The sequence below is a fragment of the Drosophila navojoa genome, chromosome 5, assembly GCF_054131105.1.
Source record: "Drosophila navojoa isolate 15081-1374.11 chromosome 5, UAZ_NAV_1.0, whole genome shotgun sequence".
NCBI lineage: Eukaryota > Metazoa > Arthropoda > Insecta > Diptera > Drosophilidae > Drosophila > Drosophila navojoa.
Window position 1 is genome coordinate 7,285,209 of NC_142893.1, and position 22,604 is coordinate 7,307,812.

The 22,604-nt window shown below is 33.0% G+C and overlaps 2 protein-coding genes across 8 annotated transcripts in view; both read left to right on the forward strand.

Moving 5' to 3' along the window:
* lola (longitudinals lacking) overlaps positions 1–22,604 on the forward strand; it is a 73,310-nt gene that overhangs the window by 41,082 nt on the left and 9,624 nt on the right. For 3 of the 7 annotated variants that reach the window (XM_018103772.3, XM_018103770.3, XM_089261298.1), the window contains exons 6-7: positions 652–978; positions 1,915–4,041. The exons of 2 other annotated variants lie outside the window; for them this stretch is intronic. In XM_018103772.3, the coding sequence (XP_017959261.1) occupies positions 652–978; positions 1,915–3,263 (1,676 nt within the window). In that variant the 3' untranslated portion in view covers positions 3,264–4,041. Of the gene's footprint in view, positions 1–651; positions 979–1,914; positions 4,042–6,609; positions 8,295–10,649; positions 10,749–11,556; positions 13,651–22,604 lie in introns of those variants that run through there. 2 more of the 7 variants (XM_030383706.2, XM_089261300.1) reach the window with 2 other exon arrangements.
* LOC149090990 (uncharacterized) lies at positions 16,168–22,138 on the forward strand. The gene is made up of 2 exons (XM_089261315.1): positions 16,168–16,302; positions 16,548–22,138. Exon 2 carries the CDS (start codon positions 16,607–16,609, stop codon positions 17,492–17,494), a length of 888 nt encoding a protein of 295 aa, XP_089117441.1. The 5' UTR covers positions 16,168–16,302; positions 16,548–16,606; the 3' UTR covers positions 17,495–22,138.

Below are 22,604 nucleotides of genomic sequence, written 5' to 3' on the forward strand. Positions count from 1 at the left end.
AGCAGGTAAGTTCAAGTCAACGTCGCAAACATTGTGTATAAAAAAAAAATATCAATTACATAATAAAAAATTGACATAAATATTTTTTGAAAATTGTTAATAAAAACTGAGTTTTTGCAACAAAATTGAAATGTGTCATTATTGAATTTTCTTAGAACCTAAGCTGAGTTTTACATAATATTTAATTAGGGGCACGGATTTTTAATTATAAAAACATAATCTGAAAGTTTTTGTTCTGTTGTTTCGTTTTGTTTCTGTTTATGGCTTTGGTGTTTTTATATATATATATATTCTTTTTGTACACATACAGCAGCACACAAAGTGTTTATATATATATATTATAAATTTATAAATATATAATATTATAAATATTAATTTATGCGGCGATCATTTGTTTGCTTGTTTTTATCAAGTTGTGTGAAGAGGAAATTATTGCAGACAGGACACGTTTATGAGCTGAGCAAGAAAGAAACAATATGAAAAGAGAAAGAGAATGTATATATATCTATATATGTGTGTGTGAAGCAGCGGTAAAAAATAAAATAAATGTATAAGAAATAAAATTATATCTAATAATGTAATTGTATTGTTTTGTCGTCACGCCCTCAACTCCCGCCCTTGGCCCCGTTTCTTTCGAATTGTTCGTTTCAGATGCCAAGCAGGACAAAGGCGAACAAACGGAAGGCGCCCACGATGAGTTCGAACTGGACGATTGCCTGCTGGAGAGCAACGATATTGTCATCACCCAGAACAAGGATGGCTTTGTGCTGCATGTCAAGAAGCTGGGCAACATTACGACGGCCAAGATGGGCAGCACTGCGGAAGAGCAAACAGCAGCGGTTACCGTGACAGGACCCGCCGGCCAGCCAACCCAAACGATCACCGAACTGCTCAGCCAAGCGGCCCACAGCGCCGATATTAAACCCACCCTGACCACATTGACGAATACGCCCATCAAATTGCCCTCTTCTGAATGTGGTGAGTTTTTGACATTTCTCTCTAAGCTTACTAAGTATATACTTATAAGAATCACATAAATATTCAATAATAGGTTATATATATATTATATACATTATATATAATTAAAGATCTAATGCGACATGAAAATGTGACTTGAAATCAATAAACCAATACATCGATCTATTACCGATAGTTCAGTAGTCTGTCCGCTTGCCAATTACTCTTCTCACAGAGCATTTAAGCTCTCTAGCTCTCTACTCAGCTATAAATTGCATACATAAAACGACCTCTGAACGAGGCTCTCGCTCGGCTCCGAGTGTTGAGTGGCTGCGACTGCTATATAAAGGCGAGCTAGTTGAAGACTTTGCTCAGTCTCCTGACTGACTTTGCGGGGATCAGTTGGATGGAGCAGTGAAGCGGGGGAGCAGCGGGCAATTAGCTAAATATATTTTATATTTGTATGGGAAATATTATTAGTTTAAATAATAATAAATTGTGTTAGGCTAATGATTATTAGATAATGATTATCAGATAATGATGCTCACTAGTATACTGATTATTATGATGATATACTAATGCAATGACTGTAAATTTTCAATGTAAAGTTACACGATATCGTCATCATCATCATTTGCATCATTATTATTATAATAGTGATGACATTTTCGCATTATTTCTTATATTGAATATTTAAGAGATTCATGATGAACATCATCCTTATTCTTATGCTCATATTTATTTTTATTCTAATACTTATACTCACACTCACACTCACACTCACACTCACACTTATACTCATACTCACACTTATACTCATACTCACACTCATACACACACTCACACTTATACTCATGCTCATACTCATTCTCATACTCATTCTCATTGCTATACTGATACTAATACTTATAAAGTTAGCATTAATACTAATAAAAAAAATCCCTTTCTCACTTACAGAACTAATCAACATTAAGAAAATCATACCCAGCTCAACGACACTTGCCCCGCATGGTGGCAGCAGCAGTGGTGGCACCGCCACTACCACCATAATACATCCGCATCACATTATTCAGCATGTGACACAGGAGACACAACAGCAGCATCAGCAACAACAACAGCATCAGCAGCAGCAGCAACAACAACATCAACAGCAGCAGCAGCATCATCACCAACAGCAGCAGCAACAACAACAACAGTTGCACATTGAGGAGGTGCCACAAAGCTCGCATCATCATCAGCAGCAGCAACAACAACAGCAGCAGCAGCAGCAACAACAACAACAGCACCATCATCAACAACAGCTGCACCAGGGTGCTCAGCAAGTACAAAGCATCATTACAGCCCATCCGGGACAGACGATCAATTTGGTGGGTCTGCGCAATGTGCAAATAGCCGAACAGAAGCCAAACATTACATCGCGCATACGTTACTCGCGTGGCAAAATAATAGCGCCGAGCGTTAGCAATTTGCAGATTGTGGAGACACATGAGGCCATACCGCATCAGCATCATGAGCTGGCAGATGGCACCAAGTATGAGATTAGCGAAATCGATCTGAACAATCCAAATGCATCGGCGGCCATCATTAGCGATTTGGTCAAGTATGCCGAGATCGATGACATCGAACTGCCGGATGGCACCAAAATTGGCATTGGCTTTGCACCCTCCGAGATCACCGAGCATATGCAGACGTCAGCGGGCGAGACGCATATTACCACCATTGAGCATGAGCCGCAGGAGCTGCAGGTGCATCAGCATGATCCACAGCAACAGACACATCACATACACGCCTCGCAGCTGCAAGCGCATCACATACATCAGGCGACAGTGGTGCAGCAACAGCAGCAGGAGGAGGATCATCATCAGCAGCAGCAGGAGCATCAGCATCATCACATCCAGCTGCAGGCGGACGATGATGATGGTGTTGAGACCATAATACCCGAAGAGCTAGGCGTGCATGATTCGAGCAAGAGCTATACCATTCTAACCACACGACCAATGAAAGAGGAATCGGATGCTGGCGGTGATCCCAGTAGCATGACCTACGAATTATCGCTGAGCGACTCATCGCTAGGTCCCTGCGATGATCCCGAATCGCGTTATGTCTGTCGTCACTGTGGCAAAAAGTATCGCTGGAAGTCAACGTTGCGTCGCCACGAGAATGTCGAGTGCGGCGGCAAGGAGCCGTGTCATCCATGTCCCTACTGTACCTACAAGGCTAAACAGCGTGGCAATCTGGGCGTACATGTGCGCAAACATCATCCCGAGAAGCCACAGCTGGAGAGCAAGCGAGGACGCAAGATCTAAGCAGCAGCAGTAGGGGGAGGAGGAGTAGAGAAGGTACACGATGCAGAGGAGGAGGAGGAGGAGCCGCAGCAGTGAGTACCACACAAAGAATAGCAGCAACAAAAAACCAGTTTACATTATTCTCCCACATCTAAACTATTATATATATTCACACATATACATATATATTATGTATTTCTTATTTTTCTCGAGCATCAATTTTGATAATTGATGCAATTGCGTTTATTTGTTGATTATTTGCTTAAGTTTAAAGGTAAAGTTAAAAAGCCACTACCAGAATATTTCAAAAATAACTAAAAATTCAGCAAACTATTTTCAAAACAATATTTTATTATAATTTTATTGGGCTTTAATTGACGTCTTTGCGTATAATTTTCATATTGTTTGACGTAATTTTAAAAATTACATTTATTAAGTGTTGCAAAAACAAAAAATCTTTAAGTGAAAAAGTTCGAAAAATTAATACAAAAATCTACCAGAAATCATGTGCAAGTATTTTCATGGAAATAACACAAAGAATTATTGTTTAATTAAATGAAAAAAAAATTCAAAGCAAATATTATAAAAAAGTTACAAAAAAAATTTAGTTTAGAATTGTGTAGGTTAAATTTTAAATACATTTCAAATATACATTTAACGCATAACATCTAAATGTCTTCGCAGAAAGTACAGTACCTAGCAAATCTATAAATATGTGTAAAAAATAAAAACAGAAACCCATTTTTTCAATGCGAAATTTTTAAGTATTTAAGAAAAATGCAAACAAAAAATAAAACAATGTTAAAGTGCACAGTGTGTAATATTTTTTTTTTTACATAAAATTTCACAAATTTTAATATAATACTTTGCAAAAATTACACAAAAAATATGATTACGAAAACTGTCTGAATTGGAGGCTTATTACGTTCATATAGTTGTCACATGTTGTTTTACAGCTCACAAAACAAAAAGGAAAAAAATATATATATAAAATATTAAATAACAAATATGTAGTGAAAAATATTTTACATTAATATGACGAAAAACAAATCTTTACAAATATTGTGTGTAATATTGTTGCTGCAATTGAAGCAACCAAATGTGGAAAACTAAAAAAAAAGAAAAAATTATTATATTAAAAATTTAAATTGAAAAACTTAGTAAAATTGATGTATATGACAAACTTAAGCCACAAAACAGTTTTTATGAGTATATATACATATACATAAATTTATATTTTGGCAAAACAAAAAATAAATTCAATATTAATTCAAATATTTTACATAATTTACAAAAAAAAAAAAAAAAAAAAAATTAAAAACAAATTGTATGTACAACATTTTAATTCATTGCTAAACATTTATTATGTATACATATAAAAAGTATATATAGAAATTATATATTTTGAATTTAGTTGTATAAATAAAAGTAAAATAAAAAATTAAAAAAAAAAACCCCAGCTCGTTAATTTATTGAAAAGAAAATAAAAAATTAAAAAATGATAAAAAATTAATGTAAACTGAACATTACTAATATATTTCTCTTTTTGCAGGTAGACGAAGCCAGCAGCGAGCCGAATTTATTTATTCATATTTTTTTTTACCCTCTTATTTATGAAATTCAATTAATATATTTCTCTTTTTTGTAGGTAAGCGTGGATAAGCGTATGGAATAAATGGCCAAATGGGATGCAACTACTAATTGTAATACTATTTCCATCTTGCCTAATTCAAATGCGATGAACTTTTGCGCACCCGTTGCAAGCTCTATATAAGTACCTAAATCTTAAGTAATTGTTTTCTGTATATGCCACTAAAAAACACAAAAATAATAATAACCAGCAATTGCCAAACCTTTTACTCCCCGCCCGCCCGTTAGTGTGTGTGTATGCGCGTGCGTGCGTGAGTTTGTTGTGTTCCCAGCTGCTACACTTTAAAACACCTAAAAAAAAAAAAACAAACAAAAACAAACAACCAAATCAGGAATGCCCAAAGTTTTATTAAATTTGGTAAAACACAAAACCTTTGCAGATGTTATATATAAATATATATAGATATTTATATAAGAGTCCGTCTGTCTTTGAATATCTTAGCTCTGTTAAAAATAAAAAATAAAATAAAAAAAAAAGTAAACGCGAAATAAATAGTATAAATATATTTTTCATAAGATTCAGTTCTGTAGCTTATTACTTATAGTATATCATGATTTTAGCCCCGATTTATAAAGAGAAATATATATTCTTTAAGATAATATGTAAAATATTTTCATGTCAGAAGTCTTGTTGATATATAAGAAAATTCATAGATATAATTGACTGATTATTTTGATAAACTCAAAGGAAATTATTTTTTTTCTTTAAATTAAAGCTAGTTTAGTTTTTTTTTTTTAATATAATTTCTTATAATATTTTGGTTATTTTTTTGTTTTTATAATGATTTTTTAACGTCTTTGCAAAGGTTTTATAGTGTTAGCGGCTTGCCGCGCTTCGTTTTAATTTATAATTTTTTTTTAATTTTTAAAATTTTAATAATAAATATACACCCTGCACTAATTGGCTCTCAATGACAGCGTTTTTTTTTTAAGTTTACCTTGTTTTATATGCACACACATACATATACACCTATGTATGTATGTATTTATTATTATTATTATTATTGTTTTTTTTTTTTTTTTGTATATATATATATATTTATATATATTGCTGTGTATTTATACCATAATTTTTAATGCTTTTAATTAAATTTCTAGGCTTTTGCTGCTTCACTAATCTATATCATATTTATTTTATTCTAAATGCTTAAATGTTTGTGTACTCATTTTTAATCGTTAACTACTATTTTTCGATCAGTTATCTCTCATGCATCAACATTTTGTTTTATCTTTTTTCATTTAGTTTTTCTTATTACGTTTCATATTAATTTTTTTTTTTGTGTTCTTGTTGTTGGCGTTGGTTTAACCGAACCGTCCCTCCCCTATACACACACATATATATCTCTATATATATCCGTCCCCTGTTTATTGTTAATGCTAAGTTTTTGTTACGAGTTTTTCTATGCATATTTATTTATTAAATTATTTACTTGTTCGGTTAATTTAACTTTTGCGTTGCATTGTGTCCAGTCTCAAAAGTAATGCTATTGATTTTCGTTCTTCTTTTCTTTTGTTTTTTTTTTCTTTCTTCTTTTCTTGTTTTATTTTCATATGTTGTATGGCTGACCAAATCTTCTCGACACACACAATAAATCCAACAACAACAACCACATCTACAACAACATATATGTGCACCCTCCTACAACAAATACGACCAATATTAAAACACAAATCACAAAATAAATGTAATATATAAAAAATAATACAAATAAATCAGATCTGAGTATTACGCGCATTGCGGGTCTCACCTGGAATGAATGGAACGCGCGCTTGGCAATGCCGCTGGTAACGCTTCGCGAAGGCGTCCAGCCCTTGGTGTTTCCCACCGATTTGTCGGTGGACAAGCAGTTGAATATGACTGGCATCAAGGCCGCCGCTGCGGATGCCATTGAACGGAAAACGCCAACAGATTGCATACGGCTAAAGATCGAGCCGGGCACAACGTCTACGCCGTGCAACACGAGCGAAAAACAGCATAAGATCTATCCTGGCGGTGGCAAGCTGAAGCACTTGTCCGAGGAGGAGGCCACGTCGCTGATGCTGAAAGCCGTAGCCGAGAAACAGGCAGTCGCTGCCGCGGCAGCAGCAGCCGCAGCTGCGGCGGCGGCAGCGGGCAATAGCAGCGCGGATCTGAGCTATGGGGAGGAGAATCTAAGCACTGGCGGCGGCAGCGTCAGCGGTGGCAATGGCAACAACAGCAACAGTGATTATCCCATAACGCTGACTGGCGCTGTTTCGCTGGCCGATGTGGGCCCGGCCGGTCTCTGCCATATCAATATATTGAATAGCATCAGCGCCATGAATAATCTCATTAGCGGAAGCACAGCTGGATCTGGTAGCGGTGGATCGGCTGGGGGCGGTAGCGTTACATTGAGCGCCGCAGCTGGCGGCGGCAACAGCAGCAGCAGCAGCAACAACAACAATAACAATAATGGCAACAACAGCAACATGGCTGGCGCTGACAACGGTGCTGGACACCCATGTCCCGTCTGTGGACGCGTTTACAAGCTGAAGTCGTCGCTGCGCAATCATCAGAAATGGGAATGCGGCAAGGAGCCGCAATTCCAGTGCCCCTTCTGTGTCTATCGGGCCAAGCAAAAGATGCACATCGGCCGTCACATGGAGCGCATGCACAAGGAGAAATTCAAGCTGGAGGATGACAAGAGTTTCATCAGCGGCATCATCGGTGCCGGCACTGGTGGTGCGAGCGGTGCCAACGCCCTGGAGACGGACTCCGCTGCTGGCAGCGCCGCGGCAGCAGTGGCAGCAGCAGCTGCGGCAGCGGCTCTGGCCAATGCGCCAGAACTTCATACGCATTTCACATGAGTGGAAAATGGAAATCGGATTCGTGTATAAATTGTTTTAAATGGAAAAACTAAATATCAGGGATAACAAGCGGATGAGAAAGCAAGCAAGGATTAATGAAATTACGCTAAAAAAAAAACAAAAACAAAAAACAATAACTACATCAACACACACCTAGCTCTCGGGGTTTCTTATACGGAATACGGAATCAGTGTGCCAAATTAATATTAAAAAAAAAAAAAAAAAAAATTGGAAGCCTAACCAAGCAAAATTAATAATTGATAAGAAAAACTGGAAAACTAAAACTTTCCAAAAAAAAAAAAAAAAAAAAAAAAAAAAAAAACAAACAAAAACAATTTGTTGCAAAGCACAAACAAAACCAATTGAGCCATTTTTTTGCATAAACATTTTTTTTGTTATTGTTATTAATTTTTTAACAAAAAAAAAGAGTCAAGTGCACAAACAAAAATTTTTTTTAAAAATATTTTTGTTACATTAAACAGCAAAGTGATCAGTAAAATGATTTTACATTAAAAAACGAAAAAGAAACACAATTTAACACAGCATTCCACAAGTTTAAAAAAGCACACACACACACACACAACAAAAAAAGACACAAATTGTACAATGAAACATTTAATTAGTTTAGATTTAGGTATAAATGAGATATTATATATATATTCAAATATATATATAATATATATATCATAGGGCTTAAGGCAAACGCGGTGCGAGCAGTCAACTCAGTGGATAGTCTTTTTATACTAAATAAAGCTTTTCGAACTCAGAGCATATTAAGTTATTAGTTAAACGAAACGATAAATATTAAAATAAAAAAAAAAATAAATAAATAAATACAACTTTTAGAGCTATAGAGCAGTAGATATTCACAAAACTAAGTAAAGAAAAAACATTTCAGTGCCAAAACAAACTAAAAAGAAGATACCTATACAATTATACCAGGATTTCCTATTCAGGGTATAATAAAAACAGCAGTTACAGTTACCATTACAGTTCATAAAAGATAAACAACAACAAGATACCTCAGAGAAAACAAAAATATATTAGTCTAAAGGCTTTAAAAACTATGCTCAAAAATTGATTTAGGTTTTTCATTTTTTTATAATATTTTTTTAATGGTTTAGTCAAGCAAAATGAAAAGAAGTTTAAAAAGTGCCTTTTGAAATGGAAAATTTAATTCAAAAATTTAATTTGACAAAAATTAATAAACACAAAAAAAAAAAAACACTTAAAAGCCATATCAGTTAGTTGTAAGCCAAGTCAGCAAACGAAAGTGTCAAGAATATTATTTCTATTATTATTATGATTATTATTATTACAATAATTAGTATGATTAATGGAACGAGTAAATATTTTATTTTATTTTTTTTTGCAAGACAAATATGATACACAGTTAAACTCAGGTACTTAGTTTTGTGTTTCACATTTAGGCAGGAAACCAAGTAAGAGAGAGAGTAACAGGCGAACGTAGCTGAGCTACGTTGACAATTGAAGCATTATTAAATGAAAGAATAAAAGTAAAAATTGATAAAAATACAACAAACAAGCAAACAAAAACACCGCCACAATACGTCACATGCACTTATTTATTTTTAATATTTATAAAAGGAAGTATATAATTTAATATATATATATCGATATATATGAAACTATAATATTTTTTATTATTTTTATGTTCTTTTTGCTAGTAAAGCGTAATTTATTTTATACAACTTTATATACTATTTTTTTTATAAACAACAACAAATACATTCCATAGATGATTTTATAAACAGTTAAGTTAAAAAAAAAAAACATAAAACATTAACTACAAACATTCACAGCGCAACAGCGATAAAAACACGTTGCCAGTCAAACTGTGCACTTGAAATACTAAATTACAACTAATTAAAATACATTTACAACAAGAAGACAAATCTCGAATTATAATATAACTTTCTAATTTTCTGCTAAGAAATTAAAACAAAAAATCGATTGGTTATATTCAAGCGGTGTTGGGGCTAAGTTTAGCGCTTCTTTATTAAATGAAGAATTGAAATTTAAGCAATAATTAAAAAAGCGATAAAATAAAACGCCTCTAAAGGCAAAGAGAAAATTCGAAATTTTCTAAAAAAAAAAAAAAAAATAAAATATGCTACATATATAAAAAGAATATATTGTTGAACAATTTTTGGTTACAAACTGGCACACAAAAAATGTCGATACACATTATAAAGAAAAATTAATTAATTAAAATTAAAAGTTTTATGTTTATGATGCAAACACTTAAAAAGAACACAAATACTCATTACAAATTAATGCAAAGTATAGTAACAGTTCTATATAGTTAAAACTATATATATATCTAAATATATATAATTAATATACCTATTATATGACATTATATTTAATTTTTTTCTATGCGTCGCTTGTAAACATTTTTGTAAATTGATATATACATAATTATATATTACTATTATAAAAAAAAAAAAATTAAACGAAATACAATCAATGTGAGAAATATACAAATTCATGTAATAAAACGCAAAAAGACAGAAACTTGTTTGTTATTGTGCGTTTAGAATAGTCATTATTATTAATATTATCATTCTTATTATTATTATGAATATTCTTATTTTATTTGATTTTCTTATGCAGCCCTTAGTTTATGTAGCGTACTGCTTGTAAGTATATTTATTTATTTTATTATTTCATATCATTGAAAAAAGAAAATTTTATATTTTTTAAAAAACTAATTTTGCAAGTGCAAATGAAATGAAATTCACTACAATAATAATAAATAATGAATAATGAATAGGACACACATTTTAGGCACATTGAATAAGAAATAACGAAATTGTCGAAACACTCATTTCTAGGCCACATCTGATGCTGTACATTTTTTGTTGTAATTCATTCACTAATATGTGTGTATTTTGTAAAATTTTTCAGATGACAACGGGCAGCAGGAGTCGGGAGAATCACGTATACGCGTACGCAATTGGCTCATGCTGGCAGATCAGTCGATGATTGGAAAGAACGACGAGACAGGTATTTAGACAGTTTTTCCATATTGTATATTATTTATTTTTATGTATCATATTATTTTATTTATTTATATTCATATATTATTTATTGAATTTTATTCATTTATAAGTTTTGTAAAGCCTGACAGAGTTTTGTAATTAATGTAAGATTTCTTAATCTGCTCTATTGTGCCTATGTCTGTCTGCTTCTATTCAAAATTGAATTTCTCGTTATTTTCTCTGCTTCAAATGGAGATGAAATTGAATAACATGAACTAATTTGTACAATAAATAATAAAAAACATTTTTATAATATAATAAACAAATAAAATAAAAATAAAAAATAATAATAGTAATAATAAGGAAATAAATGAATGAAAATAATAACAATTATACAAATTTAAGTAAAAGCAATAAATAATGCCAGCAGCATTTCCGATTTATAACTCTGTCAGGCTATTTAATGCCTCGGCTAGCCGTAGTGTCATCAACATCCAGTTATTATTATTGCTGTGAAACTCGTTTATTTTTGTTGTTGAATAATGTTTCGTTTTCTTTTTACAGTCTTAATTTTGCAATACAATTTACATTTTGTTTTGTAAGGGCCCTGTGCACCCTGCGGCAAATACTCATATCATTTCATATATTCACATTTTTCTTTTGTTTTCTTACTTGAAGCAAATATTTCTCACTAAAAATAACTGACCTCTAACATTTCCTTAATACAATTTCTATTTTCATGCGGCAAATTAAAAAAAAAAAATCCAAAAAAAATTCAAAATGATCCCACATCATTGCTAACACCAACTAACTAACTAAAACCGAAAAAAAAGATAAACTAACTCCGAGCAAAAAGCCAAACATAAACGCAGCTAAAAACACTAACAATGCCTGCACCAAGGCCCCAACGACACCCGCAACAATCAGCACAACGCCGTCCGCGACGACGAGAACGCTCAACAACATCACCAACAGCAGCAGCAGCAGCAACAACAACAGCAGCAGCATTATCAACAACAACAATGTTGTCGGCGATAAAATCAGCGGCGGCGGCAGCAGCAGCTGTTTGCCCGTTCTGGATCCCAAGACGCAAACGGTGACACGCATTGGAAGTATTGGACGCACAACGATTGCGTGCATCACGCCGGCATCCAGCTTGAAGAACAGCTCAAACAATTGCAATGTGGATGCCGCCTCGGCTGCGGCGCTGGCCGCTGCAGGCGTGGAGCTGGATAGCATTGATGATACGATGACCGAGGTGATAGTGAAGATTGAGAATCCGGAGAATGTGTCGCTCAACGGCGACGAGGCTGTGTGCAATGAGGCTATCGATGATGAGAATACCTTCGACTATGATCTAAAGCTGGCCAGTCCCTTGTCCTGGACCTACGATGCGGTCAAGATTGAGAACGAAGAGTTTGAGGATAGCTATCTGATGGATAACGATGACGATGATGACGATCTGTTGACTACGGCCGCTGCCTCACAGAAGCATGCCAAGCAATCGAACGAGAAGCAACAGAGAAGCATTAACAGTAGCAGCAACAACAACAACAACAACAACGGCAGCAACAGCAATAAAATCGTGCTGAGCACACAGCAGCAGCAACAACTGTTGCTGGAGCAGCAGCAACACTTGCAGCATCTACAGCTGCAACCCACCAGCCAGTCGCTGCAAATCAAGCTGCCCACCATACCGGCGACCATAACCACCATTGCGGCCGCAGCACCACAGCAGAAGCAGCCCGTTGCCAGCACGAGCAACAGCGGCAACATAACCAGCGCCAATTCCACGTTGCTATCCAGCAAGCTGGGCCTCAGCATGGATCCACAGAACTTGAATCTGCACTGGTCGCACACGGACGACAATCGGTATCGCATTCTGGTGCAGAACAAGCGCATGCGTAAGGAGTCGCTGGAGCATTCGGCCGATATGATCTACAATGCGGACATTGAGAAGCCGTGGGTGTGCCGCAACTGCAATCGCACCTACAAGTGGAAGAACAGCCTCAAGTGTCATCTGAAGAACGAGTGCGGCTTGCCGCCGCGCTACTTCTGCAGCAAGATGTGCGGCTATGCGACGAATGTGCACAGCAATCTGAAGAGGCATTTGAATACCAAGTGTCGGGATCGTGAGAAGGACGAGGAGGAGAAAGAGAAGGAGAAGGATAAGGATAGGAAGCTGGCGCCCGTGAATGTCAACCTGGGCAACAATAGCAACAGCAACAGTGCTCTGGCGGGCAATGGCAGCAGCAACAACGCCAGCGCCAACACCAACGCCAACAACAACAACAGCAGCAACAGCAACAGCAGCACCTACACGCTGGTCTTTCAGAACGAATAGAAGCTCGAGGCATATGGAGATGTTGTACAAATAAGCTACGGGTAGCTAGCAGCTGGAAAATGGCTACAGCAGTGGCATGCAACATGCCGCATGCCACACGCAACATGCAACAAGACAAACTTCACTTAGTACGAATTAAGTTTTTGTTTTTACATTTTTAATAAGAATTTTGTGTGCAATCTTTGTTGCTGTCATTCCCAACAAAAAAAGAAGAGAAAACACTTGGGCATTTCCCATTCGCTTTTTGTTAAAATATATTCAAATATATTTTAACATATCTTAAGTACCATGTTGCATGCCACGTATGCCTGCCAGTTGCAAAAGTGCCCCTCAAAAAAAAAAAAAAAATAAAAAAAATAAATAAAAAAAAAAATCAGAAAAAATAACAAAAAATGGACAAAAATTAGTTTTAGTTGGCAATACAAAAGACGAAATTTTTGTATTGTTTTAGCGAATTCTCAAAAAGAAAGAAAAGAAAGACGAAACGCAAATATATAAAGTGTAAATTTTTTCCGAGAAAAATCTCACACATGACGCAAGAAATTATATAACTAGTCACAGCAAAAATTGTTTAAACAAAAATCGAACAAAACTTATACCAAAAATAATTTTTGTATTAATTATTAATTTTAAAGTGAATAAATCTAAACCAAAAAATTCTTATGCATGGCATGAACACGCGCCCCTAACTAAAAAAAATATAAATAAAAATAATAATTAAAAAAAAAAAAACAAAAAAAAGAAAAATATGAAAAATATATAACACTTATACACACATTTACACAAAAACACTCACATATACTACATGTATGTACATCAACAAAATTGAGAAATTTGGAAAGTTTTAATTTTTATTTTAGTTGCAATCGAATTTTTCTCATGTATTCATTCATTGATTAGAAACATTTTTCGAACTACATTCCAATCTTCGGGCATTACCTATGTTAGAATTGCTTTAAATATATATACATACATATATATATACGCATATATGATAATGAGAACAATTTCTAGTCAAAAACCAAACAAAACAAAAAGACATGAATATCTATATTATAATAATAATACGAAACTATGTATTAATATAATAAATATCTATAAAAATAATTTGAAAATTAGACAAAAATTATTATGATTAATTCTAAAATAATGTTTTAATTTTTAATTATTAAAAATATCAGCAAATGCTTTTCTATAAATTGTCAAAAAATTACAAAATACACAAAATTGTTAGACTTAAAATAAAAATAAAAAAATAAAAAAAATCCCGGCCATATGAAAATGTAACACATACACACAAACATACATTCACACTCACATATGTAAAAAAAAAGAACAAAATTTAAAATGCCTACAAAAAATCAGAAAATATATAAAATAATACATTTAAGATCCTACACACTCACACACACATGCAAATTGCAAAGTAAAAATTCTACAATTATTATGTATTCCTTATGAAATGAATATATCGTAATTATTGCCGGCTATATGTATTAAATAAAAACAAAATTCGAAATACAATTAAAAGCAAATGTCAAAACAAAAAAATAACCAAAAAACCAATGTTGTATTTATTTTAATTGTAAAAAATCTGCAAACCAAAAAATCCTCCTACAATCTTTTTTCTCTCCCAGTCATCAAAAAACTCATCCGCCATGAATCCAATCGATATATCTATATACTGTATATGCTCATATACAATTCATGCTTCCCAAATATCTACCCCACAAAACTTATCCAGCCAATTCCCAAGATGATCGTCCAAATATATATATTTATACATATATATAAAACTATATTAGCTAAGAATCAATACTAATCAGCTCTCTATTTCAGGTGGATGTTGTCCGAATCGATGAGAGAGAGAGAGAGAGAGAAAGAGAAAGAGAGAGCGAGAGTTTATAGATCTCTGTGCTGGCACAACAAATCCATACAAGAATGCAGTTTATGGTGTAGCCCTATCTCTAATTGTTGTTTGCATGCTCTCTTAACCTACTATACTACAACTCTACATAACTAGACAACAGTGTAATTGCTGCTTAGATATCCTCTATATACATATACTATATACTATATATACCTATTAAATCAACTATTAGTTACGTATGTGTATGTACATGTTTTATTAAGACAAGGCGAACCCAATGGAACGCCCTATATTGATGATGCTGTTTAATAACTAGTACATGAACATATCTTAAATTATACATCTATCTATATAACTCTCAACTTTGTATGAAAACCTCTTTTTACTAGACAATTTGTAGATTTGTTTTTCCAATTTTTTCTTGAAATTCTTTTCTGTTACTTTTAAGTTGAACTCTTTGCGCTCATTCTAGTCTATATCTATACAAATATATCTATCTATTTTTTAATATAAATAGCATTTAATTATTTATACCATTATTATCAAAAATATGAAAAGTGATGAAATCAATTTAGTTTGTAAAAACAAAGTCTAAAAATGTTTTTATAAATATTTAATTTTCTATTAGATTTTAGATTTGTAGTAAATGTAATTTAAAAAAAAAAAATGAACAATTCGTAAACTTATGCATGCGTATTTTTTATATATATAAAAATCAATGTCTAGGATCCAGCTGGCTCTATATAGTTGTATATAGGGCGCAGCTCGTATGGATTTATAAGTTCTCTTCTAAGTGTCGAAGCGTTGCGTCCCTTCTTCAGTACACAAACATTTTATACAATTAGTAAAAAAAAATATGTGTTTTATCTATTATAATATTTAATAATAATAATTTTTTATATATACATATATTTGTGACTAACAGAAAAGCCAAGCAACAAAATTACTATTTAAATTCATTTGTAACTTTTTTTTTTTTTGCTTAGCCCAATTTGTATTTAATGTAACTTACACTCGATTTAATGTTGTTTACACACACACAAACACACACACATTTTATACTTATAATCATTGTGTTCATTGAAATTTTGTTAATTTTTATAATATTTATTTTTCTGAAAATTGTTTAAGCAGCGTTTCACACAATTGATAAACATATTTATATCGTATACATCTCAACATTTTACTCTAGATACAAGCAGCGCCTACACTCACGCACACAAACACACACCACACACACCATACACTCTACACACATACACATACACATACACCTATTACCATGCACCAAACCACCAAAAAAAAACAAAAAAAAAATCACTCAAAAAGTAAAATGAAACGCAACATTTTTAACGACTTCTCACGGTAATAAATTCAATTTTAATATTTTTTATAAATATATATATATATATAACTATCAACTATATTCTTTTGGTTCGATTACGTTTCCAATTAGATCTTAGGACTTTTAATTTGTTTATCTCTGATAAAAAAAAAAAAAGAATTGAAAAAGTAAACAGTAAATACTATGAGCAGCGTTTTGTTTGAAGTGAAACACTTGATTAACATTGCATCTATATTTTGACTCTTCTTGTCTTCCTCGTCTGCAGAATTTGCGCATTGCGGCCAGGGAGCCAGGGTGAGCAGCCCGCATCCATATTATTTGAATATGAAGAGCAGTCCCTGCACCAGTCCCATGGCCTCGCCCAGGCCAATTATCAAATCCGAACATGGTCTAATGGATGACAACGAGCACGAGTTGCGCATTGACAGTGGACCGGGCACGCCCACTCGGCATGGACGGCATGGCAATAATAGGGATAACGATGACAGCAATAATAACTACGAGGATGATGAGGACAATCGCGACGATAGCGGCGATAAGCCCTTTGATCTGCGCATGGGCATTGCCAAGGTGCTAGTAGCTGCTGCGCAGGCGCATAGCGGCCTTCACCATCACCATCACCACCAACATCAACAGCAGCAGCAACAACAACAACAGCAACAGCACACACATCCGCTGGCCCAGCTAATCCATCAGTCCAGTTCCGACGTGCCGCTGCGCCGCTACAGCAGCAGCAGCAGCGTCGGCATTGCGCCCACCGTTCTGCCCAGCAACAGCAGCAGCAGCTTGGTGGACTCCAAGGCGGTGATGGCGGCTGCCGTTGCTGCTGTGGCTGCCAACAATACAAGTGCCTCGACGAGCGTCGGTGCCTCGACATCGGCTGCGGCGGCAGCAGCGGCTGCTGCAGCTGCAGCTGCCGGACTCGTCCCATCCAATGCTGCCGCAGCAATTGGCGGCGCTGGCGTGCCACCGGGTGGCGGTAGCTGGAGCGGTGTTAGCGGCAGCGGCAGTGGCGGTGCCGGTGGCAGTGCTGGCGGCGGCGCCTACGCCTGCGATCGATGCGGCAACACCTACGCCCGGCCGCACAGCCTCAATCGACATGTGCGCTTCGAGTGCGGCGTAGAGCCACAATTCGAATGCCCCATCTGTCACAAGAAGTCCAAGCACAAACACAATCTCGTGCTGCACATGCGCACGCACCAACATCGATGATACAATCGACAGCGATTGCAATGACGCCAGCAACTGGTTGCTGTTGCTGGCACTGCTGCCGCTGCCGCTGCTGCTGCTGCTGCTACTGTTGCTGCTACTGCTACTGCTACAGCTGCTGTTGCCACTAGTTAGTTAGCCATGTTTCACTGCAGTTCAGTTCAGTTCAGTTCAGTTCAGTCCAAAAACAACAACAACAACAAAGAGAAAACAAACCGAGACAGAAGAGTGCGCGTTGTTTTTTTTTTTTTTTCAAATGATCTTGAAAACATAGTCGTTTTTTTTATATATATATACATACATATATATATAAAAGATATATATAGATCTATACAATATGCATAAAAGCCGTCAATGTGAAAGAAATATTAACAAATTCTAATCCTTAGTTTCATATAAATGTATATCAAATCTTTTTCTTTGTTCTTAATAGTTTTTCTTTCGATATTCAATTTTCCATATAATATTCGATACATATACATGCGTGTATATATGTATATATGAGAAGAGGGCGGCGCGTGAGAGTGGGAATATTTTGTTATTGTTGTTGCTATTGTTAAAATGTGTGTAACATCCTTAGAAAACTCAATGATCTCAATGAATTTTTCTTTATTGTGGTGTAAAACAGAAACAAGGAAAAATTAATGCATTTGTGTAGAAAAAATGAAGGAAGTTGAAGGAGTAATCGAGGTGTGTAAGGCAAGTCCGAGTTAAAGAGAAACGCAGCAAAAAAACGCAAAACATTCACATTAATTTTAGCGTAATTTATTTATTATAAAACGAAAACAAGCAAAACAACAAAAACCAACAAAATATATGAAACTTGAGTGTGAATCGATCCAATTCGATCCAGTTTATATAGTTCAAGTCAAAGACACTCTCACGCGCTTGCTTTAATTAATATTCTCTTTTAAATATATTTCTACTATTTTTTTTTTTTTTTTTGGGCAATAGTTAAACTTAATAAACTTAAAATGGAAAAACCATATTTGCATATATCAAAAATATATCTATGTAAATAATGTAAAAACAATAATAACGATTACAATATAACAGCATATATTTGTATGTATGTATGTATTGAAATAGCAACAGTCAATCGCTTAGTCAGTCAAAACAAAAAACAAAAAAAAGAAATAATAATTTAGATACTAAGTTAGCATAAGCTTTAAGGCAACGATAAAGCGTAACTAAATCTAAATGGACATGTGCAATAAGCTAAAAACAACAACAAATCACAGACAGCAAACATAAACCACACTAAAAACAAAATACTAAAAAATCTTGTGCAATAAGCAAAACACGAAAATCCCAAAATCAAAACCAATGAAAAACTAAAACGAAAAAAAAAAAGAAAAATCACAGCGCACAACCAAGTTGTAAATGTTATTATATTGATTTTTTTTATATATATACACAAGTTTTATTTTTGTTTATTTTTCAAATTTATTCACATTACATTTGTTTGTTAGCTGCGCGCCATCAAAGCCACAAAAAAAAAGAAAAAAAAAAAAAAAAAAAAAAAACAATTATTGTTAGTGCAACGCAACGATCTCTAAAAAAAACTTTTCAAAAATACAAAAATAAATTTATTAGTTTATCTTGTGCTCATTCCATGAAAAAAAAAAAAACAAAACAAAATTCGTTTATTTTTTTAAATAATTATTTATTTATCGAACACAAAATGTGATAGGCGGCAATTTTTTAAGTTTGAACCAAAAAGTAACAAACAAAAAATGCTAAGCAAAATTATTAATAAAAATATAAAATAAAACAAAAATTTGGCCTGTGGCTGCAAATGGCGCGCGCAAACAATTAAACGAACTATTAAACAATATTATAAATATATATCTGCATAAATATGGCAAGCAACATGTACAAGTGTGAGCAAATCAATTGGCATTATAAAGTTAAAGTTAAAGTTAATGTTAGGGACAAAACTCGCATCGAGTCACAGTCAAGAGACGAGAATAGGTCAAAGATGAAGCAGAAGCAGGCGGATGAAGAGAAGGAGGAGGAGGAGGAGGAGGAGAAGAAGGTTGGAAACGAAGTCAAGAAGAGTCAAGTAAATGAGAAATAATTGGTATGTGATATAATGAATATAGTCCTCATTGTAATTAATATAATATTATTAATTTTTCTTGTTGTTAATACACACACACACAGACACGAACCTACACACAGACACACACAAGAAACGTTACTTTATTTATTTTTAAATATTTTTCCAAATTTATTTTAAACCAAGTAAATCACATAATGTTGCCGCGTAAAATTGTTGAAAACAAAAGTTAATATAATTATAAAAAAGAAAATTTAACATAGTTAAAAAGAAAAAATTATTAAATTGTTACAAAAAAACATTAAGAAAAGGTTTAAATCATGAGCTTAACAAAAACTCGTTGCTTAGGTACTTTAAAAACAATAATATTGTGAAAAATATATATATATATATTCAGCTACACCTACACAAGCACACATACACACATGGAGGGGCGCAATGTAATTTTCGTTAGCAGTTTGTGCCACAAAATATGTGATAACAATTTAATTTGTACAACAGACAAAAAAACAAACAACAAATTGGCACAAATTCTAGCAAGAAATTATTAAAAATATATATATAAATATAAAAATTCTTTAAAACAAAATTGATGTATAATTAACATCACATAAAACATGCGAATATTATAAAATTTAATATAAATTGTGCAAAGGAAAAAAAAAAGAAATGCAAAATTCTTGTCGGTCAGTATTCGAATTACGTGAGGAAAAAATAGAAAAAGGAAACGAAACAAAATTTATATTTAAATTGTTGTTATTTTATATGCATATGTTTTTTTGTGTTAGCAATCGGGCAACTTTCTAATTGGCAAACAAATTTAAAAAAAATTGAAACAAATTAAAACAAAGAAACAAAAATATATATATTTATATATGTATATACATATATATATATTTGCTAACAAGAACTTAGCATTGCTTTTGCGCTAGTCAATTACGTGAGTTTGCTTTGCTTCTTTTTTAAATTTTTATTATACTTAATTAAAAGAGAAAAAAATAATATGAAAATAGGAGAGCGAAAGAGAGGTAGAATTTCACCATCTATATGATATGCTATTGTGTGTCCTTTTTTCGAAACAATTATAATCTAATGCAATTATTTAACTTTGTCTATTAAGGTTGTGGTTCTTATTTATACATCTAAATAATTTTTTTTACTACTTTTCTAAGCAAAAAAACAAAAAAAAAAAAAAAAAAAATTGAAAAAAAAGGAAAAAGTTAAGCAACATTTTAATTTATCAACAGCGCATGTGATGGACTCAAAGTTGATCAAGTGGGCCAGCATATAGTATATACATATGTCATATAAATGTATATGTATGTGTAAATGTAGCTAATACTAGACAAGCCTAGGCATTGGACTTTGAGTCATATAGTTAAACAAGTGTTAAAGAAGAAGAAAACAATGGAAATAATGAAGAGCATGTGATAAATTCAATATAATTTTGATTAACAACCAATTTACTAACACACACTCACACACATAGAGAAAATGCTATGTATGTTTGTAATTAAATTTAAGTAGCGCTTATGCAACTGTACACACACACACACACACCTAGATCATCTAGTATATAATAACAATTTCTTAAAAAAAAAAAAGAAACAAAATCTGAAACAAAAAAATATTTTTATGCACAGTGCTTTGGATATTTTTACCGTATATAAATAAAATGATATGAAATGGATAAATAAGTCCAATTCAATCCAATTCAAATACCATCCCGAACAATAGCAACAGATTATTTTTGGAGAAATTGTACTAAAAAGGAAAACAATTCTAATATACTATATGCTAACATATGCGTCTTATTTTATTTTCAATTTATATACAATCTTTTTTTTGGTAAGCCTTAAACGAATTGAATGTATCTATGTAACTAAACTAAAACACATACATATGTAACAAAGAGTTTACTAATACTAATACTAAACACATACAGAAACACATGTATACACTTAACACACACACACACACACACAAAACGTTGTAAACAAGGAGCTGTGAATGTAAAATTATAAATATTAAAAGCAACAACATAATATATATATAATATATAATTGTGTACCTAGAGTTACATATGCATACATAAAAAAAACAAGCAAAATCGATGTGATCAATTGTGATTGTTAAGAGAAAAACGAAAATAGCAAGAGATAGTTATGTGAATTGAATTTGAACGGCATAGGCAAGCGGGGCAATAGGGTTTGGATAACATTGAACGGGCTTTTCTTTACAAAAAAAAAATAAAAATAAATAAATAAAAAAATATAAAAAAAAGTACACAGAATACAGAACACACACAATTACACTACACTACACACACACAAACTTTTAAGTTGTTTGTATTTAGCTATCCAATAATTTACTTCTTCCTTGTTTATATTTTTCTCTTTAAACTAATACAAATCATGTAGTAGCATATTTACAGAAAAACGTCAGATGGGGTTTTTATATTGTACATGCAACAATAACAAGAAAATAGCCTTAAGTTACACACAAACAACACACACATGCAGACGTATGTGTCTTTGTAATAGTAAATTAAATAATTGTTAATTGCTGTTCACGCACGCTAAAAATTACATAACTCAAGAGTCATTTGCCTAAAAACTAAACTAAAATATATAAAACGTAAAATAATAGGGAATTCTAAACATTTTGCAAACAGAAAGAACATTTTTCTATTATAAAAATTAAAAAAAAAAGGGAATAAAATCTAGAATTAGTTTATGCAAATAACAAAATTTACAACAAACCCCAACAAAAATTGTTAAATCTAAAAATAAAATTCGGCTTTCACACATTTGCGAGTAGTTGAAAAATCAATTTTTAAAACAGAATTTGAAAAATTAAAAATATAAAAACTATTATCTAACACAAATTAGCATTCGAAATGCCAGTTGTTAGAATATTTTTGAAAAAAGTGTGCTTAAATTATAAACAATTGATAAATGCAAAAAAGAAAAGAAAAACAAAAACAAAATGAACGATTAGCAACAAATAAATAATTATATATATATTTATATATATGTGTGTATAGAGCCG